Raw genomic sequence first — 17,582 nt, forward strand, 5'->3', positions numbered from 1 at the left:
TTAAAAGTTTTTAGATTTCTCAAGAATTGGTTGAGTTTTTTTTTCAATCCATCACTGAGGAGCTCCTCTAGAATACCCAAAAATGTCCAAGAGGCAATCTGGAAAATTTTTGAAAATCAGATGGGAATTATTCCAGAACGCATAAAAATCATGAAGAATATATTGAGATAAACACTGAAAATTTACACATGTCTAACTGTAAAATTTGACAAATTTGCAATTATTGCTCCAGAAAAATTTCTGATCACCAAAGCATGATGAAATCAGAATATCTGAAAATCACAAAAATGTCCAGAACGACATGTGCAAGAGGCGATCTGGAAAAGTGTCTGGAAATCATTTGAGAATTATCCTAGAATGCTCAAAATGGGTATCGAGGAAAAACATTATTCCCTGACCGGGAATCGAACCCGGGCCGCGGCGGTGAGAGCGCCGAATCCTAACCACTAGACCACCAGGGAATCAACAGTGTGATCAAAATCGAAAAAAAAAAAAAAAAAAAGAGAAAATTAAGAAACATATTGATTTAGAAAAACACTGAAAAAAAAGTAAAATATGGCAATTAGCTTAAAAGTTTTTAGATTCCTCAAGAATTGGTTGAGTTTTTTTTTCAATCCATCACTGAGGAGCTCCTCTAGAATACCCAAAAATGTCCAAGAGGCAATCTGGAAAAATTTTGAAAATCAGATGGGAATTATTCCAGAACGCTTAAAAATCATGAAGAATATATTGAGATAAACACTGAAAATTTACACATGTCTAACTGTAAAATTTGACAAATTTGCAATTATTGCTCCAGAAAAATTTCTGATCACCAAAGCATGATGAAATCAGAATATCTGAAAATCACAAAAATGTCAATATTTTCGGAATAGACAAATCCCATAGGAATTTCTCTAGAACACCCAAAATTGTGCAAGAGGCGATCTGGAAAAGTGTCTGGAAATCATTTGAGAATTATCCTAGAATGCTCAAAATGGGTATCGAGGAAAAACATTATTCCCTGACCGGGAATCGAACCCGGGCCGCGGCGGTGAGAGCGCCGAATCCTAACCACTAGACCACCAGGGAATCAACGGTGTGATCAGGATCGAAAAAAAAAAAAAAAAAAGAGAAAATCAAGAAACATATTGATTTAAAATAACACTGAAAAAAAAGTAAAAAATGGCAATTAGCTTAAAAGTTTTTAGATTTCTCAAGAATTGGTTGAGTTTTTTTTTCAATCCATCACTGAGGAGCTCCTCTAGAATACCCAAAAATGTCCAAGAGGCAATCTGGAAAATTTTTGAAAATCAGATGGGAATTATTCCAGAACGCATAAAAATCATGAAGAATATATTGAGATAAACACTGAAAATTTACACATGTCTAACTGTAAAATTTGACAAATTTGCAATTATTGCTCCAGAAAAATTTCTGATCACCAAAGCATGATGAAATCAGAATATCTGAAAATCACAAAAATGTCCAGAACGACATGTGCAAGAGGCGATCTGGAAAAGTGTCTGGAAATCATTTGAGAATTATCCTAGAATGCTCAAAATGGGTATCGAGGAAAAACATTATTCCCTGACCGGGAATCGAACCCGGGCCGCGGCGGTGAGAGCGCCGAATCCTAACCACTAGACCACCAGGGAATCAACAGTGTGATCAAAATCGAAAAAAAAAAAAAAAAAAAGAGAAAATTAAGAAACATATTGATTTAGAAAAACACTGAAAAAAAAGTAAAATATGGCAATTAGCTTAAAAGTTTTTAGATTCCTCAAGAATTGGTTGAGTTTTTTTTTCAATCCATCACTGAGGAGCTCCTCTAGAATACCCAAAAATGTCCAAGAGGCAATCTGGAAAAATTTTGAAAATCAGATGGGAATTATTCCAGAACGCTTAAAAATCATGAAGAATATATTGAGATAAACACTGAAAATTTACACATGTCTAACTGTAAAATTTGACAAATTTGCAATTATTGCTCCAGAAAAATTTCTGATCACCAAAGCATGATGAAATCAGAATATCTGAAAATCACAAAAATGTCAATATTTTCGGAATAGACAAATCCCATAGGAATTTCTCTAGAACACCCAAAATTGTGCAAGAGGCGATCTGGAAAATTATCCCTGAATGCTCAAAATGGGTAGAATTTATTGAGAAAAAACAAAACATTATTCCTTGAATAAGAAAAATATAATCAGGCATTCGGTGTAAAACTTGCAATCAAGAATTGGTCCAGAAATGTTTTCTAAAATAATTTAGATTTCCCAGAAAATCATGAATTTTTCTTGCATACCTTTAAAACGTTCAAGATGTTCTCCTCCCCACCCCCAGGTGACTGGCAGCGGTCGAGTCCACGAGGAGATGACGGCGAGGGTCCACTTCAAGAACCCCCTCAGCTTCGGCCTGGAGGGCGTCTTCATCCGCATGGAAGGACCTGCGCTGCTGCTTCCCAAGAGGAAGTTCTACAGGTGGGCCGGCCCGTCGGCCTCTTCTCCGCCGAGACGTGGACTTCATTTAACCTGAAGAGGTCTTCTCCTTCCAGCTCGGTCCCGGCGGGAGCGTCGCTGACCTGGACCGAGCACTTCGCCCCCCACCGGGTCGGCACCACCAGGCTCATCGTCACCCTGGACTGCCCGGCCCTCCGGCAGGTCCACGGCGCGGCCACCATCGACGTCCGGCCCTGAGGAGCCCCGGTGGGCCCACGCGCTAACGTGCAAATGTGCTAACGTGCTAACGTGCTAATGGGCGGGACGGGCTTCGGCGGTTCTCAGAGGGCGGCGAGCGGAACCGTCCGGACCGGCCCGGGTCGGACCGCCAGGCCGTCTCCTGCCCTCTGATTGGTCAGATGTCTCGGCTTTGCTTTGCTGCTTCAATAAAGGTGGCGTCTCCTGGGGCTCCACGAGCGTCCCACGATCTGGTCCTGGTGCTTCCTTACCGCCGCGGTCCCGTGGGTCGATCCCACCTCTGAAACACGACGAGAACCAAAGTGACGGTTCTTCATCAGACGTTTGAGGAACGTCCATTTGAACATCCACCAGAGAACGCAGAGCAGCCAGTTCTCCACGAAGCAAACGACCTTCTCCCAGATGCTGCTGCCAGAACCTGGAGAGGAGAGAACCTCCCAGAACTTCAGTTCAGCTCTTGGTTCAGATCTGGGCTCAGGTGGTCTAAGTTGTCGCCATGGCAACCGCAGCCACGGCGACAGAAGGGTCATGCGGGTTCTGACTGTTCAGTTCTTCTCGCCGGAGGGCTGATTTCCGGGAGCTTCCGTTGCCCGGGAGACGGGCCGTGGCTGTCGCCATGGCGACAGCGGGCCCCAGCCCGAGCCGGGAAGGAGGTTGGGACTCCCGGACGCGTCGACCAATCGGGAAGGGCCGCCGTTACCGTGGAAACCAAACGCGAGTTCTCCGGCGGTGAGGTCGACAGTTCGAGCCGCGTCTCTCCGGAGACCCTCCGACCTCTGCCTCTGTTGCCATGGCGACAGCGGGCCGCGGCAGGGCGTCTCCGTGACGTCCTGGTTCTTCTCGACGCTCCTCAACAAGGCGGCGCCAATGAGAGGCTCGGCCGTGGAGACCTCCACACAGGAACGAAGGTCCCGTCCAGAAAAGTGATCCAGCACACTTGAAATGCAGAGTCCTCGGTTGGATCCATGTTCTCCAGGTTCCTCCAGGGTCCGAACACCTGCAGGGGGTTGAGGAGGCCTGGTCTCCTCCAGGTCTCCCCCCGGTCTCCCCATGGTTCAGGACTGAGGGCGGCCCGCCGGACGCTCGGGTTCCAACCCGTCGTCCACCTTCACCTCATGTCCCCCAGGTCTCCTCCTGGTCTCCTCCTGGTCTCCTCCTGGTCTCCTCCTGGTCTCCAGGTGTCCAGGTCTCCTCCTGGTCTCCAGGGCGCCCTCTGGTGTGCAGTGGGCTGATGAAGCCGGCGGTCTGGAGGACCCGGCGGCCCGCGGCCCCGCCGCCGTCCCAGAGCGCCGCTCCTTCACGGTTCAGCGGCGGCCGGATGCAGAGGCGAGGTGACGGCGGGCCGGGCTGGGCGGTGTCACGGAGGGCTGACCGGGCCCTGACCCGCCGCCGCCGCCGCCGGCAGCAGATTAAGGGTCCCAGGCGCCGGCGGCAGGCTCCGCCCCCTTCTGGGCGTCTTCCGGACGGCGAATGGGCGGCTCCGCCTCCTTCTTACAGCCGGAGTCCCGCCCTCATGATGCCGCTTCGCTTAGAACTACAACCAAGATGGCGGCCCGCCCTGTGACCCCGCCTCCTCTGATGAAGGTCTGACGGGCTCAGAAGGGATCTCACCTCCGCTGAAGTTCTCACAGAAACTGGTTCTCCTGGAGGAGAACCTGGACCCTGAGGAGGTCCAACCTGGGGCTGCCTGGATTCTCTGCGTTCACGGCCAGAACCGCAGCCTGACACCTGCAGCGTGTGTGTGTGTGTGTGTGTGTGTGTGTGTGTGTGTGTGTGGTCACAGGTTCACACAGATGTGTTTTCACTGACAGCCAACGTGACACATGCAGTCCAGCTTACATGGATCACATGCACTGTGTGTATGTGTGTGCGTGTGCGTGTGTGTGTGTGTATGTGTGTGTGTGTGCGCATCACATTAGATCTGTGATCTTGTTGCATCTCATCTGAACGTGCGAGGAGGTCACACGAGCGTCTTCACGCCTGCAACTGTCCGTCTTCATCATGTCCAAGTGTGCGTGTGTGTGTGTGTGTGTGTGTATGGACATGCACGTATGCATGTGTGTGTGTATGGACATGCACATATGCATGTGTGTGTGTGTGTGTGTGTGTGTGTGCTGACCCTGGAGCTGGGATTAACCCCTGGCTGTCCACAGGGTGTGCTGCTGGTCGTGGTTCCAGGTCTGTGAAGCTCCTGGACCAGGAGGACCACGTCCTCCTCAGACCAGGACCGACGCTGCCGGCGGCACCTGAAGGGTTAACAGCCGCTCTTCATCCTCCTCCTCCTCCTCTCAGCCCCCGGCCTCGATGCAGAGGGAGGTCGGCGTTCGGTCACTGAGTAAAAGATGAAGCTGCAGAGTTTCTCCCTGCATGAACACACTGCTGCCCGGGGGGGGAGGGGAGGAGGAGGGAGACGATGAAGATGAAGAGGATGAAGAAGAAGAGGATGAAGAGGAGGAGGAGGAGGAGGAGGAAGGGAAAACATTTAGAAGGATATAAAGAGCTGCAGCTCATGGAGGCATGAAGAACCTGCTCAGGATTCCATGTCTTATTACTGTGTTCTAACCTCTGCCGGGCACACACACACACACACACACACACACACACAGAGTCACACACACAGTCACACACACACACATGCACACACACACACACACAGTCACGCAAATGTATGCACACGGGCATGCATGCACACACATACACACTGACTCACAAACAAGAGCTGAGGATGAAAGAGCCTCTGATCATGTGACCAATGATCACAGTGTACCCTTTCTCTCACACACACACACACACACACACACACACACACACACAAACACACACACACACACACAGAAGCCCCACTAGAGATCATAGTGGGACATTTACTTCACACACACACACAGACTCTGCCCCTCCCCTCCCTGGAGTGTGTTGTTGGCCTGTTGCCATGGCAACCGTCAACAGAGTCCACAGTTGTGGAGAAGGCCCCTTGGTTCCCGCGTCCTCCTCGGGCTCCCGATGGAGGTCCAGGGAGGAGAACCGTCCAGGAGAGTCCAGGTGGAGAAGCCAGCGGCCGCCTCAGTGTTCCTCCTGCAGGTCCTCCTGCAGGTCCTCCTGCTGGTCCTCCTGCTGGTCCTCCTGCAGGTCCTCCTGCAGGTCCTCCTGCTGGTCCTCCTGCTGGTCCTCCTGCTGGTCCTCCTGCTGGTCCTCCTGCTGGTCCTCCTGCTGGTCCTCCTGCTGGTCCTCCTGCAGGTCCTCCTGCAGGTCCTCCTGCAGGTCCGTGCTGACGGTGTTGTGTTTTGAAGGTGTGTGTGCTGCCGGCGCTGCACCGGGCGTCCTGCGGCGGCCGCCTGGAGGAGGTCCGCCTGCTGGTGCGCGGCGGCGCCGACGTGTGGGCGCGGGACGGCGCCGGGCTCACGGCGCTGGACGCCGCCCGCTGCTGCCGACACAGGGAGGTGGTCAGGTGACTTCCAGAGGGCCGAGGGTTCGACTCCCGGGTGACGCTCGCGTTTCCGTGGAAACACTCAGTTTCGATCGACGGCAGGTACCTGAGGAGCTGCATGTGGGAGGAGAAGAAGAGGAGGGAGGCCGAGGAGAGGAGGAAGACCCAGCGTCTGCTTGAAGATCTGATGGAGGAGAGGAGGAGGCACGAGAAGGTCGGGCTCACACACACACACACACACACACACACTCCTCCAGGCCACACACTGAAGCAGTCCCCCTCTGGAGTTCTGCAGGCTCTTCAGGAACATCTAACCCTCAGAGGTTCTCCTGGCAGGTCCAGGTGGGCGACCCTCTGGAGACGAGGAGAAGGAGGAGGTTGAGGGAAGGTCCCGCCTCCCTGCCCGGCCCCCCCAGGCCCTGGGCCATCTACAGCGCCCCCGGCCCCCCCGGGGGGCCCGACCTCCTGGGCTGCGTGGAGCTGCGGGGGGGCCGGCGCCCTCAGCTCCTCCCCCGCTGGGACCCCCGGCCTCGGCCGGCCCCCGACCTGCCCCCGGACCTCCTGAGGAGGGCGCTGTTCCCCGCAGCCTTCCCCCCCAGGATGGCCTCCCAGACGGGCCGGCCGGCCGACATCCTGCAGGTCCGACACCGAGGACGGGGGGCCCGGCGAGGCTCCTCCCCCTGGACGGAGGTGGCCCTGCACCTGGCCGAGAGTCTGGAGGCCATGGAGGTCCGGTAGACCCTCGGAACATCGCCGGGAGCTGATGCAGAAGATCCACCCAAGGAGAACCTGCATGACCGGGAGTGGGGGGGCGGGCGAGGACCCGACGGGCCAATCACAGACGCTGAAATAAACCCTGACGGTCACCTTTTGCATGACTCGTCATTAAGCAGCAGTGTCATGTGACACACCGGTCACATGACGACACGGACGCCATACTTGTAGTTCTCACCATCCGGCTCACCAGCACTCTGTGGACAGTGTGTGTGTGTGTGTGTGTTTATCCTCCACCTCCTGTGGCTCCTTCCTTTCCTCTGCTGTCTTGGTGTGAAGACCACAGCGACAAGAACCTGACCTGGAGCTCCAGGTCCTGCAGCAGAGCCCTGAGGGCGGCGGCGTGAAGGAAGGAGGCGTACACGCTGAGGCGGCGTGAAGGAAGGAGGCGTACACGCTGAGGCGGGGCCTCCATGGAAGCGCTCGGGAATCGTTTATTGAAAATCACAAGTTAAACACGTCTCTGACATCCAGCAGCCGCCACGCCGCCGCCATCTTTGAAGGCCCGGGGCCGCTGCGCTCGCTCAGTCCGCCTCGGATCTTCAAGCAGCGACATCACCTGGTCCTGACAGATGATTGGCTGCCGCCGAGCTCCAGAGCCTCGACACACACGCACATAAACATCTGCTCACGCACGCACGCACACACACACACACACACACACACACACACACACCTTCCAATGCCATAGTGTTAAAAAAGTCCTATGTGAGTGGGGGTTCTGAGGTCGCCCCCCTGTGGCGGGTGACGTCACTGCGGATGAACCAATGAGGGCTGGTCCTGCAGGGGTCGGCGCTCGGCCGGCCGCCACTCCTTCCAGGCTCCGCCCCTCACAGGCCCCGCCCCCTCAGTACATTTTCTGGCGGCTGGGAAGTACCGCCTCCTTCAGGAAGGAGAAGACCAGCAGGATCCCCGAGCGCTTCCCTCGCTTCCCCTTGGTGAAGTAATTGGACACCACGTCGTCTGGAGACACAGAGGACACACCTGAACCCCCTGGACCCTCCTGGACCCCCTGGACCCTCCTGGACCCCCTGGACCCTCCTGGACCTCCTGAACCCTCCTGAACCCTCCTGGACCCTCCTGGACCCCCCCGGACCCCCAAGCCCTGGTCCACAGACGTACCTCCCTGCTGCTGCATGGTGGACGGAAGCACGTTTTCTCCTGCCGACAGCGAGACGAAGAAGGCGAAGGGGATGACCCACAGGCAGATGGTGAAGTAGGCCAGCACCTGGGGGCGCACAGACGTCTTAGACAGGGCGCCGCCTCGGACGCCGCGGCGGGCGGGCGGAGGCGGGGCTCTACCTCAGAGAAGGGGTAATATTCCTGGGCGAAGAACTGGAAGGCCATGTAATGGTTGACCACCACCAGGACTGCAGCCGCAACACAAAGAACAGCCCCGTCAGGAGGACGGCAAGAGATCAGGTCACTTCCTCCCTCCCTCCCGCGTACCCGACGGAGCGGCCCATTCCCACAAACCACTTTGAGAAGGTTTCCTAGCGTCCCGTCCGTCGCCCCGGACAACCGGGACCTCCGAGCCATCCCAGACACACATGCTAGATTAGCTTAGCATCTAGCTCACACACCAGCAGGCACCCTCAGAAGATCCCTGGCGTACTCACTACATTAGCACAGCTGGCTAACCGTGTTAGCTAACACTAAGTAGGCTAGCGTTAGCATGGCAACGGCTTAGAAGAAGAGGAGGAGTCACCGCAGGACAGGATGAAGTTCGGGGAGCTGAGCAGGATGTAGGGGAACGTCTGCAGCAGGCCGAAGTACACCAGGTTGGTGAAGAGGCCCACGCCGACCATCAGCACCGGGAAGCCTTCAAAGATGTACAGAGCAGCCAGCACACCTGTGGAGAACTGAGGGCACAGCAGGGTCAGCAGCTGACACACACACACACACACACACACACACACACACACACACACACACACACAGAGGAACTTCTTACCAGGATCATGTACTTGATGATCCGGCTGGTTGCCACAGTGTACTCCTCTATGAGCTCTGCCAGGTAGTACAGGCCAGCAGCTGGGGAGAACACACACACACACACACACACACACAGGTCTAATGAATGGGATGGAATTGAGGCAGGGCTGGCCTTCATCAGATGACCCAGGAGGATTAGTTCAGATTAGCCGCCATTAATACCCGCTCATGATTAGCAGGTTTCACTCGGCGGAGCAAAGGCTGCTGACAGAAGGCCGCGCTCCTTTCAAAACACACACTCCCTTGTTGACATTCGCTGGTGGAGAGTCCCTGCAGACTGACGCCTGCCTGGCGTTGACGTGGCTCTCCAAACAGGAAGTGCTCCGCCGAAAGGAAAACTCCTTCCTGCAGAGTGTGACGACAACCTCCTGTCGCCGCCTCGCACCATCTGGTGTTCACCTGACACAAAGATCCCATCCAGAAGCTGGAGTGTTGTTTGGAGCCACACACCCCGGTGGACGTGGCTCTGACACCTGATGGTGTTCATGCTCGTGGGTGGGATTGAGTCACTGTGCAAATTAAATAATCTGGATGAAGCCAGTAACTGTGGCAGCCCTGGTATGAAGGTCAGCACACCTGAAAGCTGTGTGAGCAGATCTCTGCAGGACACACACATGTTCAAATGGCCGTGTCCAGGTCGCACAAACGTCCGAACCCTGCGCAGGTCCCGGCCAGGTGAGGCTCACACACCTGTGGGCAGGCCGGGCTGCGAACCGTAGACACACACTCACACACAAACACACACTCATGCTAGGTTAGCTTGGCGCCGCGCTGCCTCCGGGTGCTTACGGTAAGCCGCAGCCCGGTGCCCGGTGCCCGGTGCCCGGTGCCCGGTGCCCGGTGCCCGGTGCCCGGTGCCCGGTGCCGTCCGGGTCGCCGCAGGGACACGCATCACCGGAACTTCCTGCCTGTGTTTATGCTAACAACAGGGCTAGCAGGTGATAACAGCAGAGCTAGCTGGAAATTAGCTAGCTAGCTAAATCGATAGATAGCCAGCCACCGCAGCTTCGAGGAATAAGCGGCGGTTTCTCGCTGGTCGTGTGCGGCGATGAGCGCTCATCAGCCCAGCCGGCCACGGCTGTCAAAGCCCCGGGGGTTCCGGAGGTAAGCGGCGCCCCTCCTCCCGGAATCCTCGGCAGGCTAGCATTAGCCCGCTGTGCTAACAGGCCGAAAGGCCACTTACCTATCGCGAGAGTGACGAAGGACACCTGGATCAGCAGCGACAGCCAGCTCAGCAGGTAAATAAACCACATCTCTCTGCATGGGAGCCGGGGAAACCTCACCGACGGGCAGGGAGCGGGGCGCTGGCTGCTGGGGAGACCGCGGGGCGCAGGTCAGAGTGCGGGGCCGGCTGCCATGTCACGACCGAGGAGCGCAGCGAAGAGTGGCCGCACGGCGCGGCCGCGCCCACAGCGCCACCTATCGGTGGGAGGGCGAAACCGGTCCAGACGTGATGGAGACTCGAAAGAAAGGAAACTTCTTCTCCTTTCAGCTTTTACCTTCAGGGGTCTCCATTGCGAATCCATCTTCTCCATCTCACCCTATTCTCTGGATCCTCCTCTTTCACACCGACTACCTTCATATCCTCTCTCATTGCATCCATAAATATTCTCTGGGTCTTTCTCTAGACCTCCAATATATTCTCTATCCCTTCTCGGTCCATGACCCAACCATCTCAGTCTGGCTTCTCTGACCTTCTCTCCAAAACATCTAACATGTGCTGTTCCTCTGAGAGACTCATTCCTGATCCTCTCCATCCTGGTCACTCCCAAAGAGAACCTCAACATCTTCATCTCTGCAACCTCTAGTTCTGCCTGCTGTCTTTTGGTCATTGGAACAGTTTCTAGTCCAAACATCATCGCTGGTCTCACCACTGTCTTGTACACCTTTCCTTTTATTCTGGCTGATGTTCTTCTACCTCTTTGTACCCCTGACACTTTTCTCCATCCATTCCAACCTGCTTGGACCGTCTCTTCACCTCTTTTTCACACTCTCCTACGCTCTGGACTGTTGACCCCAAGTACCTGAAATCCTCCAGCTTCTTGATCTCCACTCCCTGTAGCCTCACCGCTCCACCTGAGTTCCTCTCATTCACACACATATATTCTGTCTTGGTGCGACTCACCTTCATTTCTCTCCTTTCCAGAGCATACCTCCACCTCTCTAGATGTTCCTCCACCTGTTGTCTGCTCTTACTACAGATCACAATGTCATCTGCAAACATCATGGTCCATGGGGATTCCTGTCTAACCTCATCTGTCAGCCTGTCCATCACCATTGTGAACAAGAAGGGTCTCAGAGCTGATCCCTGATGGAGTCCCACCTCCACCTTGAACTTCTCTGTTACCCCTACAGCACACCGTACCAGTGTCTCACAGCGAGCATACATGTCCTGCACCAGTCTAACATACTTCTCTGCCACTCCAGACTTCCTCATACAATACCAGAGCTCCTCTCTTGGCACCCTGTCATGCTTTTTCTAGGTCTACAAAAACACAATGCAGCTCCTACTGGCCTTCTCTGTATTTTTCTATTAGCATTCTCAAATCAAATACTGCATCTGAAGTACTCTTAAACAAGAGAAAGGAAAACAATTTTGACTCTACAAACACACACGAAACATGGAGAAAATGCATGATTTAATTTGAATTGATCCAATATATTTTCCCTAAATGATGCCTCCTGTCAGGAAACACTCGTATCACCTCACTGTTTACAGCTTTCCATCAGCCGGCAGAAATTCTTCTCCAGTGTTACTTGAAGACAGGTGGTCGCAGAAGACGCGTCGAAGTCATTTCACTTCTGAAAATGACCTTTCACAGTGTGTGACTGACAATGCGACCGTAAACAGCAATCTGTGTGAAACACAACGCGTCAGAAACATCCTTTGTGAATATTTGATTAAATGTCTCCTTAGAAACACCAGCACAAGAGCTTCTCACTGACCCGAGTGGGCAAAAGAACAAATCTAGATGCACAAAACGCTGAAGATGACGAGGGCTTCTTCATGAACCCCCATGAAAAAAGGGGCCTGTGGTCCACAAACCTCTGGGGCCGGTCCAGGAGCTCTGGTGGCTTCCAAACAACTGACTGTCTTTGAGGATCCAACCCTGAGAACAGGAGGGACCTCTGAAGGATGGATGGATGGATGATGGATGGATGATGGATGGATGGATGGATGGATGGATGGATGGATGGTGGTACAGATGGATGGATGGATGGATGGTGGTACAGATGGATGATGGATGGTGGTACAGATGGATGGATGGTGGTACAGATGGATGATGGATGGTGGTACAGATGGATGGATGGTGGTACAGATGGATAGCTATGGTGCAGCAGCAGATCAGAGATGTAACTAAACTGCTGGGGTGAAGCTGCAGGTGTTTCTTCCGAGGAGCCTGGAGGCCTGATGAACATCTGCTTCAGCGGTGAAATCTCCTGCAGACTAACAGGGTCCGAGGCCTGTCAGGCAGCATGCGGGTCACAGCGAGCCCTGGTGCTGGTGGCGAGCGGTGAAGGTGAGGAGCAAGAGGAGAACGGGTCAAAGCGGCTGATGTTTGTGTGAAGACCCACTGGAGGAGAAGGTCCGCCGCAAGGACCGGCGGCTGTGACTGCGGGCCATCGGCAGGAGGTGCAGGAGGTCCAGGAGGTCCAGGTCCAGATCTCCAAGGGTTACAGATCCCCTGGACTCCTTCTCCTCCTCCTGGAGCTCCCAGAATGCACAGGTGACCTCAGCACCTGCTGAAGGTCTCCTCAGAGCTGCAGGTGTTTCCAACATGGCTGCCGCTTCTATTCAGGTCAATTACTGCACTTTTTAGGTCATTGTGTGTCTGACACACACACACACACACACACACACATACACACACACACACACACACACACACACAGCTCTCATTAGCGTGCTGGGGTCCACACCTCGGTGGGGGGGGATGAAATATGCATGGCGAAGAGTGGAGAGACGGACGGCGGCGGACCAAGGCTCGGCGGCGAGGAGGAGCTGGAAGGTGAGAGGAAACCCGTCTGCTGCGGAGAGGCTTTTAACACACACACACACACACACACACACACACACTCTGGAGGTGTGGAGGTGAGAAAACAGAAGGCGTACGGGTCGGGCTCTCACCTCCCAGCCGGCGTGTGAAAACCCTGGCGTGCTCACCAGCACCTCCATCTTTAGGACACTTCTTCTGGAACCCCTGACTCTTTAATGGAGGACCTCCTCTGACTGACAACACTGGAGAGCACTGAAGAACACTGGAGAACACTAAAGAACACTAAAGAACACTGGAGAACACTGAAGAACCCTGGAGAACACTGGAGAACACTGAAGAACCCTGGAGAACACTGGAGAACCCTGAAGAACACTAAAGAACACTGGAGAACACTGAAGAACCCTGGAGAACCCTGGAGAACTCTGAAGAACACTGGAGAACACTGGAGAACCCTGGAACAGACACTGAGTGACAACATGTTCCTCTTCTTCAGGCAGCAGGTCCTGGTGTTCTTTGAGTGCTTCTGCAGGCAGGTGGCTCAGTGGTCACACTGCTGCCTCACAGGGGTTCCAGAGGAGGTCAGGGTTCTCCATGTTCTCCTGCTGGGTTCTCCATGTCATTGGTCCACTGAAGGCTCTCACAGTTGTGGATGATTGACAGCTGACCGACTTCATTCAGAGGTAGGAGCGCACGTCTTCTCCATCTCCATCCTCCTCCTCCTCGAGGCCCTGGCCCCCCCGATGCTACGCTAGCAGTGCTGTTAGCTGAGGAGAACATCAGGACTATTAGGAACACATTACACGTTAAAGATGGATGAGGCTGTCTGCTGCCGCGTGACACCCCACAATAACACACTGCTGTAAATATTACAGAGGCTCTGAGTGTGGACACACACACACACACACACACACACACACACACACACACACGTCTACACCCAGCTGTAAGTGGCCTTCTGCAAAGCCAGCGTGTGTGTTCTCCTGCAGGAGACGCTGGTCCTGAACCTCCACAGGGCTGAATCTGCAGAAGAACCCAGGAGGACATGTAGGCCATGTCCTCCTGGGTTCTTCAGCTTCAAGAACAATCGGCGAGGAGCCCCCGGCCCCCCCGACCCCCCGGGGGGCCACCGGGTCCCCTCAGGTCTGGACGGACAAAGACCTGGGCCTCGTTAGAGCTCCTCCAGAAGGAGCAGGAACAAAGCAGGAGGAGCAGGAGCTCCGGGCCAGGAGAACGTCCGCGGTGAGAAGGTGGAAGGACGGAGAAGCGGCTCCTACCTGGGATGAGACGCGTCGCCGTGACGACCTGTCGGGGCGGTCGTGGACAGGTGTCATGGTGGACGCCGAGCAGCCTGGAGGACACAAAGGGACAAAGAGCCTTTCCTGTTGGCGTCGTTACCCGGCGCCGTGAATGGCCGTGTTTTCAAAACACGGGAAAACACACAAATAGCAGAGCGCCGGGGGGGGGGCTTTCACACTGAATGGGGGCAAAGGGGCGGGGGGGCGAGGGGGTCGGGGGGCGGGGGTCCCTTTCACAGGTGAAGACCCCCGCCGGCGCCCCTTTGTGCGCCCGTCCACAAAATGGAGGACGCGGCGCTAAAAGGCCACAATTGGCGGGCGGCGGGGAAACATGGACACATAAAGGTGTCGGCACTCAAAGAGCCCCTCGCCACGCTGGGGGAGGGGCTTCAAGAAAGGCCTTCATTAGAAGAGCAGCTGGACAGCTTGGAGTGTGTGTGTGTGTGTGCGTGTGTGTGTGTGTGAACGCCTCATCTCACACTGACGACCCACATCTGACACACAGGGTGAAAACAGAGAATGGACACCTCTCTCCTGTCCCGACCAATCAGCCGCTGCCTGACACTGCAGCCGTCCGTGTGTGTGTGTGTGTGTGTGTGTGTGTGTGTGTGTGTGTGTGTGTGTGTCCCTTCTTTTGGATCCTCCCGGTTCAAGTGTCCGTCTGTCCGCCATCCACGCCCTGAAGGTCAGCGCTCACACTCCTGCACCCTTCCTGTGGCTCTCCCTGTCACCCTCAGCATCCGGAGGTGTGAATGTATGACAAAACGCTGCACACACACACACACACACACACACACACACACACACACACACACACACACACACACACACACACACACACACATTCACACACACACAAAGCTCACACCTGGTGGATGAGGACTTGAGCGTGATCCCGGAGGCCCCAGCTCCACCTCCTGCTTTGGAGACATTTCTGTGAACTCCTCAATGACAAGCTGGGAGACTGAACACACACACACACACACACACACACACACACACGTGCACACACACACACACACACACACACACGTGCACACAGAGAGCATCAGAATGTGTCAGTGGTGCAGCAGCAGAGATGTTAGCTTAGCTTGTCAGGGTGATTGTGGGTAACGTAGTTCTTCTTCCTGCTCCACATGTTCCTGGAGGATGAAGATGTTCATCCACATGTTCCTGGAGGATGAAGATGTCCCGCCCCCCCTCGGCGAGCGACCGAGGGATGGAGACGTCGTGATGAATTCGTCCGACGGCCGGTTGTCACGGAGACCGCGGCCCGTGCAGAACGTGGACTCTGCGTCTCAGATGAACCTTCTCAGAGGCTCCTATGATGGTGGAGGAGGTCCACGCCGTGTCCTCTCCTCACAGCCTCCACCGCCGGCCGCCCTGACCTTTGCCGACGGGCCCGCCATCTTCTCAAAGGTGAAGCTGTCACTCGGCATTAGTGGCGGCGTGCAGGGTGGAGCCGCCTGGAAGCACAACCTGGAGGAACCCTGAGGAACCCTGGAGGAACCCTGGGGGCCGTGGTTCTTCAGAAGGAGAGCATCTTCTGAGGAACAAACACCAGCCGTGATGGTCCTCCACCGTATGGACATCCGGTCCCAGGAGGCGGAGCCGGTCCCAGCGGTTACGGTCCGAGGGGCGGAGCTTCTCCTGGACGGGTTGGCCGTCAATCATCCAACCAGGAAGCAGGAGAAGCAGCAGGAGAAGGTGTCCGAGCCAGACCAGGGCCAGGGGACCCATCTGGACAACCTTCTTGTCTGGAAACACCGTTCATGATGAATCAAAGACAGCGCTTCCTGTTAGCGTTGTTAGCACGCTGACCGGACACAGCAGGTGCTCTGCTATTGGCTGAGCCGAGGTGTCACGAGCGGCGCCGCCTGGTGCTGCTAGCATGTTAGCATGAGCTAATCTCCCGCCGTTTGAGCCAAGCTCCTCGGTGAGACGCCTGATATGGCCGTTGGCACGAGAGCCTGTCGCCCGTCTGCCTGACACAGGCTTCACACACACACACACACACACACACACACACACGCACACACACACACACACACACACACACAGAGCGGTGCCTCCAAGCGGAGGTTTAATGATGCTGAAAGGTTTCTGGACGTGACACCGCGGCAGCATCTGGTTGTTTAATACTCGGAGGAGAATTGGCCTGCAGTGACAGATCGCTGGGTTTTAAACACCACTGATCTGATGTGTGTGTGTGTGTGTATGTGTGTGTGTGTGTGTGTGTGTGTTTGTGATAATATACTGTGTTTGTGTGGGCACAAATATATCCAAAAAGAAAAAAAAAATCCAAAAAGCGATGAGATTATCAGAGATAGACCAGGCAGGCACTCGCACACACACACACACACACACACACGCACGCACGCACGCACGCACGCACGCACGCACGCACGCACGCACACACACACACACACACACACACACTCACACACACTCTCACCTGCTCCGGCTCTGCTCGGTACTAATGAGTGTGTGATTGGATTATCTGGGCTTTAACACACCGCAGCTGCAGCTCACAGAGGACAAGCCGGGGTCAACGAGGGGTCGTGGGGTCGTGACCCCGGTGCACCGGCGAGGCCCCGCGGTCCGGGCCGGGACCCGGGAGGAGAACCATCGGACCGGGTCCTGCTGAGACCAGGACAGGAGGAGGAGGAGGAGATGAGATCGGCTGAGACAGACCAGCCTCCCAGACACTGCTGGCCTCCTGGTGACTCCACTGTACACACACACACACACACACACACACTGTACTCACACACAGAGTACACATACACACACAACACACACACACTTAAGGACTGGTAATGAACGTTGACATTTAATCTGAATACAATTATTAATTTATCTATGTGTGTGTGTGTGTGTGTGTGTGTGTGTGTGTGTGCGTGGTTCCTGCAGAGGTTGTTCCTGAGGGAACATGTCACAGGGTTTCACCTCCAGCAGGAGGAGCAGAGGTCCAAGGCCGTTCTTCGAGCCATGACGTGGCCGTTGTGACGGCGGAGGACGACCGTGTAATAACACAGTTGTATCTGTGCTTATGACTGTGTAATAGTGCGTTATTGTGGCTGCTGCTATTCAGTGTGTGATAACTCGTGTGTGTGTGTGTGTGCGTGTGTGTGTGTGTGTGGTGGTCCCTGGTGGTTTCAGCGTGGAAGAGCCCTCCTATTCTGCTCTATAATTAAATCTTTAAAAAAAGCCATTTTCATTTCAACCCGCTCTCCTGCCGGCGGCTCCAGGCTGAAAGGAAAACACACTGAGAGGCATTTTGATGTGAGCGGGGGGGCCGGAGGGGCCGGGGGGGCCGGGGGGGCCGGGGGTTGGAAAGGTGCTTCTCTAAATGCAGAGCCCCCCCTCTTCCCCCCGGTTCATCAGGTGAAATGGATTTTTAAAAGGAGCCGCTCAG

General features: G+C 54.8%; 3 protein-coding genes and 3 non-coding genes across 6 annotated transcripts in view; 2 read left to right on the forward strand and 4 right to left on the reverse strand.

Moving 5' to 3' along the window:
• Positions 1–2,903, forward strand: part of f13a1b (coagulation factor XIII, A1 polypeptide b) — a 42,138-nt gene extending 39,235 nt beyond the window's left edge. The window contains exons 14-15 of the mRNA XM_086165503.1: positions 2,326–2,462; positions 2,537–2,903. Coding sequence (XP_086021629.1) covers positions 2,326–2,462; positions 2,537–2,678 — 279 coding nt within the window. The 3' untranslated portion in view covers positions 2,679–2,903. The remainder of the gene's footprint in view (positions 1–2,325; positions 2,463–2,536) is intronic.
• Positions 390–461, reverse strand: trnae-cuc (transfer RNA glutamic acid (anticodon CUC)). The gene has a single exon. It is a non-coding gene; the product is annotated as a tRNA-Glu (tRNA).
• Positions 1,000–1,071, reverse strand: trnae-cuc (transfer RNA glutamic acid (anticodon CUC)). Its single transcript has one exon. It is a non-coding gene; the product is annotated as a tRNA-Glu (tRNA).
• trnae-cuc (transfer RNA glutamic acid (anticodon CUC)) lies at positions 1,566–1,637 on the reverse strand. Its single transcript has one exon. It is a non-coding gene; the product is annotated as a tRNA-Glu (tRNA).
• A 2,738-nt stretch (positions 2,904–5,641) lies between the features above and the next one.
• ankrd53 (ankyrin repeat domain 53) lies at positions 5,642–6,898 on the forward strand. The gene is made up of 4 exons (XM_086166441.1): positions 5,642–5,717; positions 5,966–6,123; positions 6,205–6,316; positions 6,439–6,898. The coding sequence occupies exons 1-4, from the start codon at positions 5,679–5,681 to the stop codon at positions 6,838–6,840; spliced, it is 711 nt and encodes a 236-aa protein (XP_086022567.1). The 5' UTR covers positions 5,642–5,678; the 3' UTR covers positions 6,841–6,898.
• Positions 6,899–7,293: 395 nt separating this feature from the next.
• Positions 7,294–10,240, reverse strand: tex261 (testis expressed 261). The gene is made up of 6 exons (XM_086165769.1): positions 10,055–10,240; positions 8,831–8,910; positions 8,585–8,738; positions 8,179–8,246; positions 7,999–8,104; positions 7,294–7,839 (listed from the first exon to the last, which is right to left on the reverse strand). The coding sequence occupies exons 1-6, from the start codon at positions 10,122–10,124 to the stop codon at positions 7,724–7,726; spliced, it is 594 nt and encodes a 197-aa protein (XP_086021895.1). The 5' UTR covers positions 10,125–10,240; the 3' UTR covers positions 7,294–7,723.
• Positions 10,241–17,582: the final 7,342 nt, after the last annotated feature.

Source organism: Fistularia commersonii, chromosome 19, assembly GCF_037954325.1.
Source record: "Fistularia commersonii isolate RoL2024-O1a breed Wild chromosome 19, RoL_Fcom_v1.0, whole genome shotgun sequence".
Classification (NCBI taxonomy): domain Eukaryota; kingdom Metazoa; phylum Chordata; class Actinopteri; order Syngnathiformes; family Fistulariidae; genus Fistularia; species Fistularia commersonii.

Coding starts and splice junctions, on each gene's coding strand:
- ankrd53 (XM_086166441.1), top strand. CDS start 5,679: ATGGAGGTCCAGGGAGGAGAACCGTCCAGGAGAGTCCAG. Junction 5,718..5,965: donor AACCGTCCAGGAGAGTCCAG/GTGGAGAAGCCA, acceptor TGTGTTTTGAAG/GTGTGTGTGCTGCCGGCGCT. Junction 6,317..6,438: donor AGAGGAGGAGGCACGAGAAG/GTCGGGCTCACA, acceptor TTCTCCTGGCAG/GTCCAGGTGGGCGACCCTCT.
- tex261 (XM_086165769.1), bottom strand. CDS start 10,124: ATGTGGTTTATTTACCTGCTGAGCTGGCTGTCGCTGCTGATCCAGGTG. Junction 8,911..10,054: donor CTTCGTCACTCTCGCGATAG/GTAAGTGGCCTT, acceptor TGTTCTCCCCAG/CTGCTGGCCTGTACTACCTG. Junction 7,840..7,998: donor CACCATGCAGCAGCAGGGAG/GTACGTCTGTGG, acceptor CTGTGTCTCCAG/ACGACGTGGTGTCCAATTAC.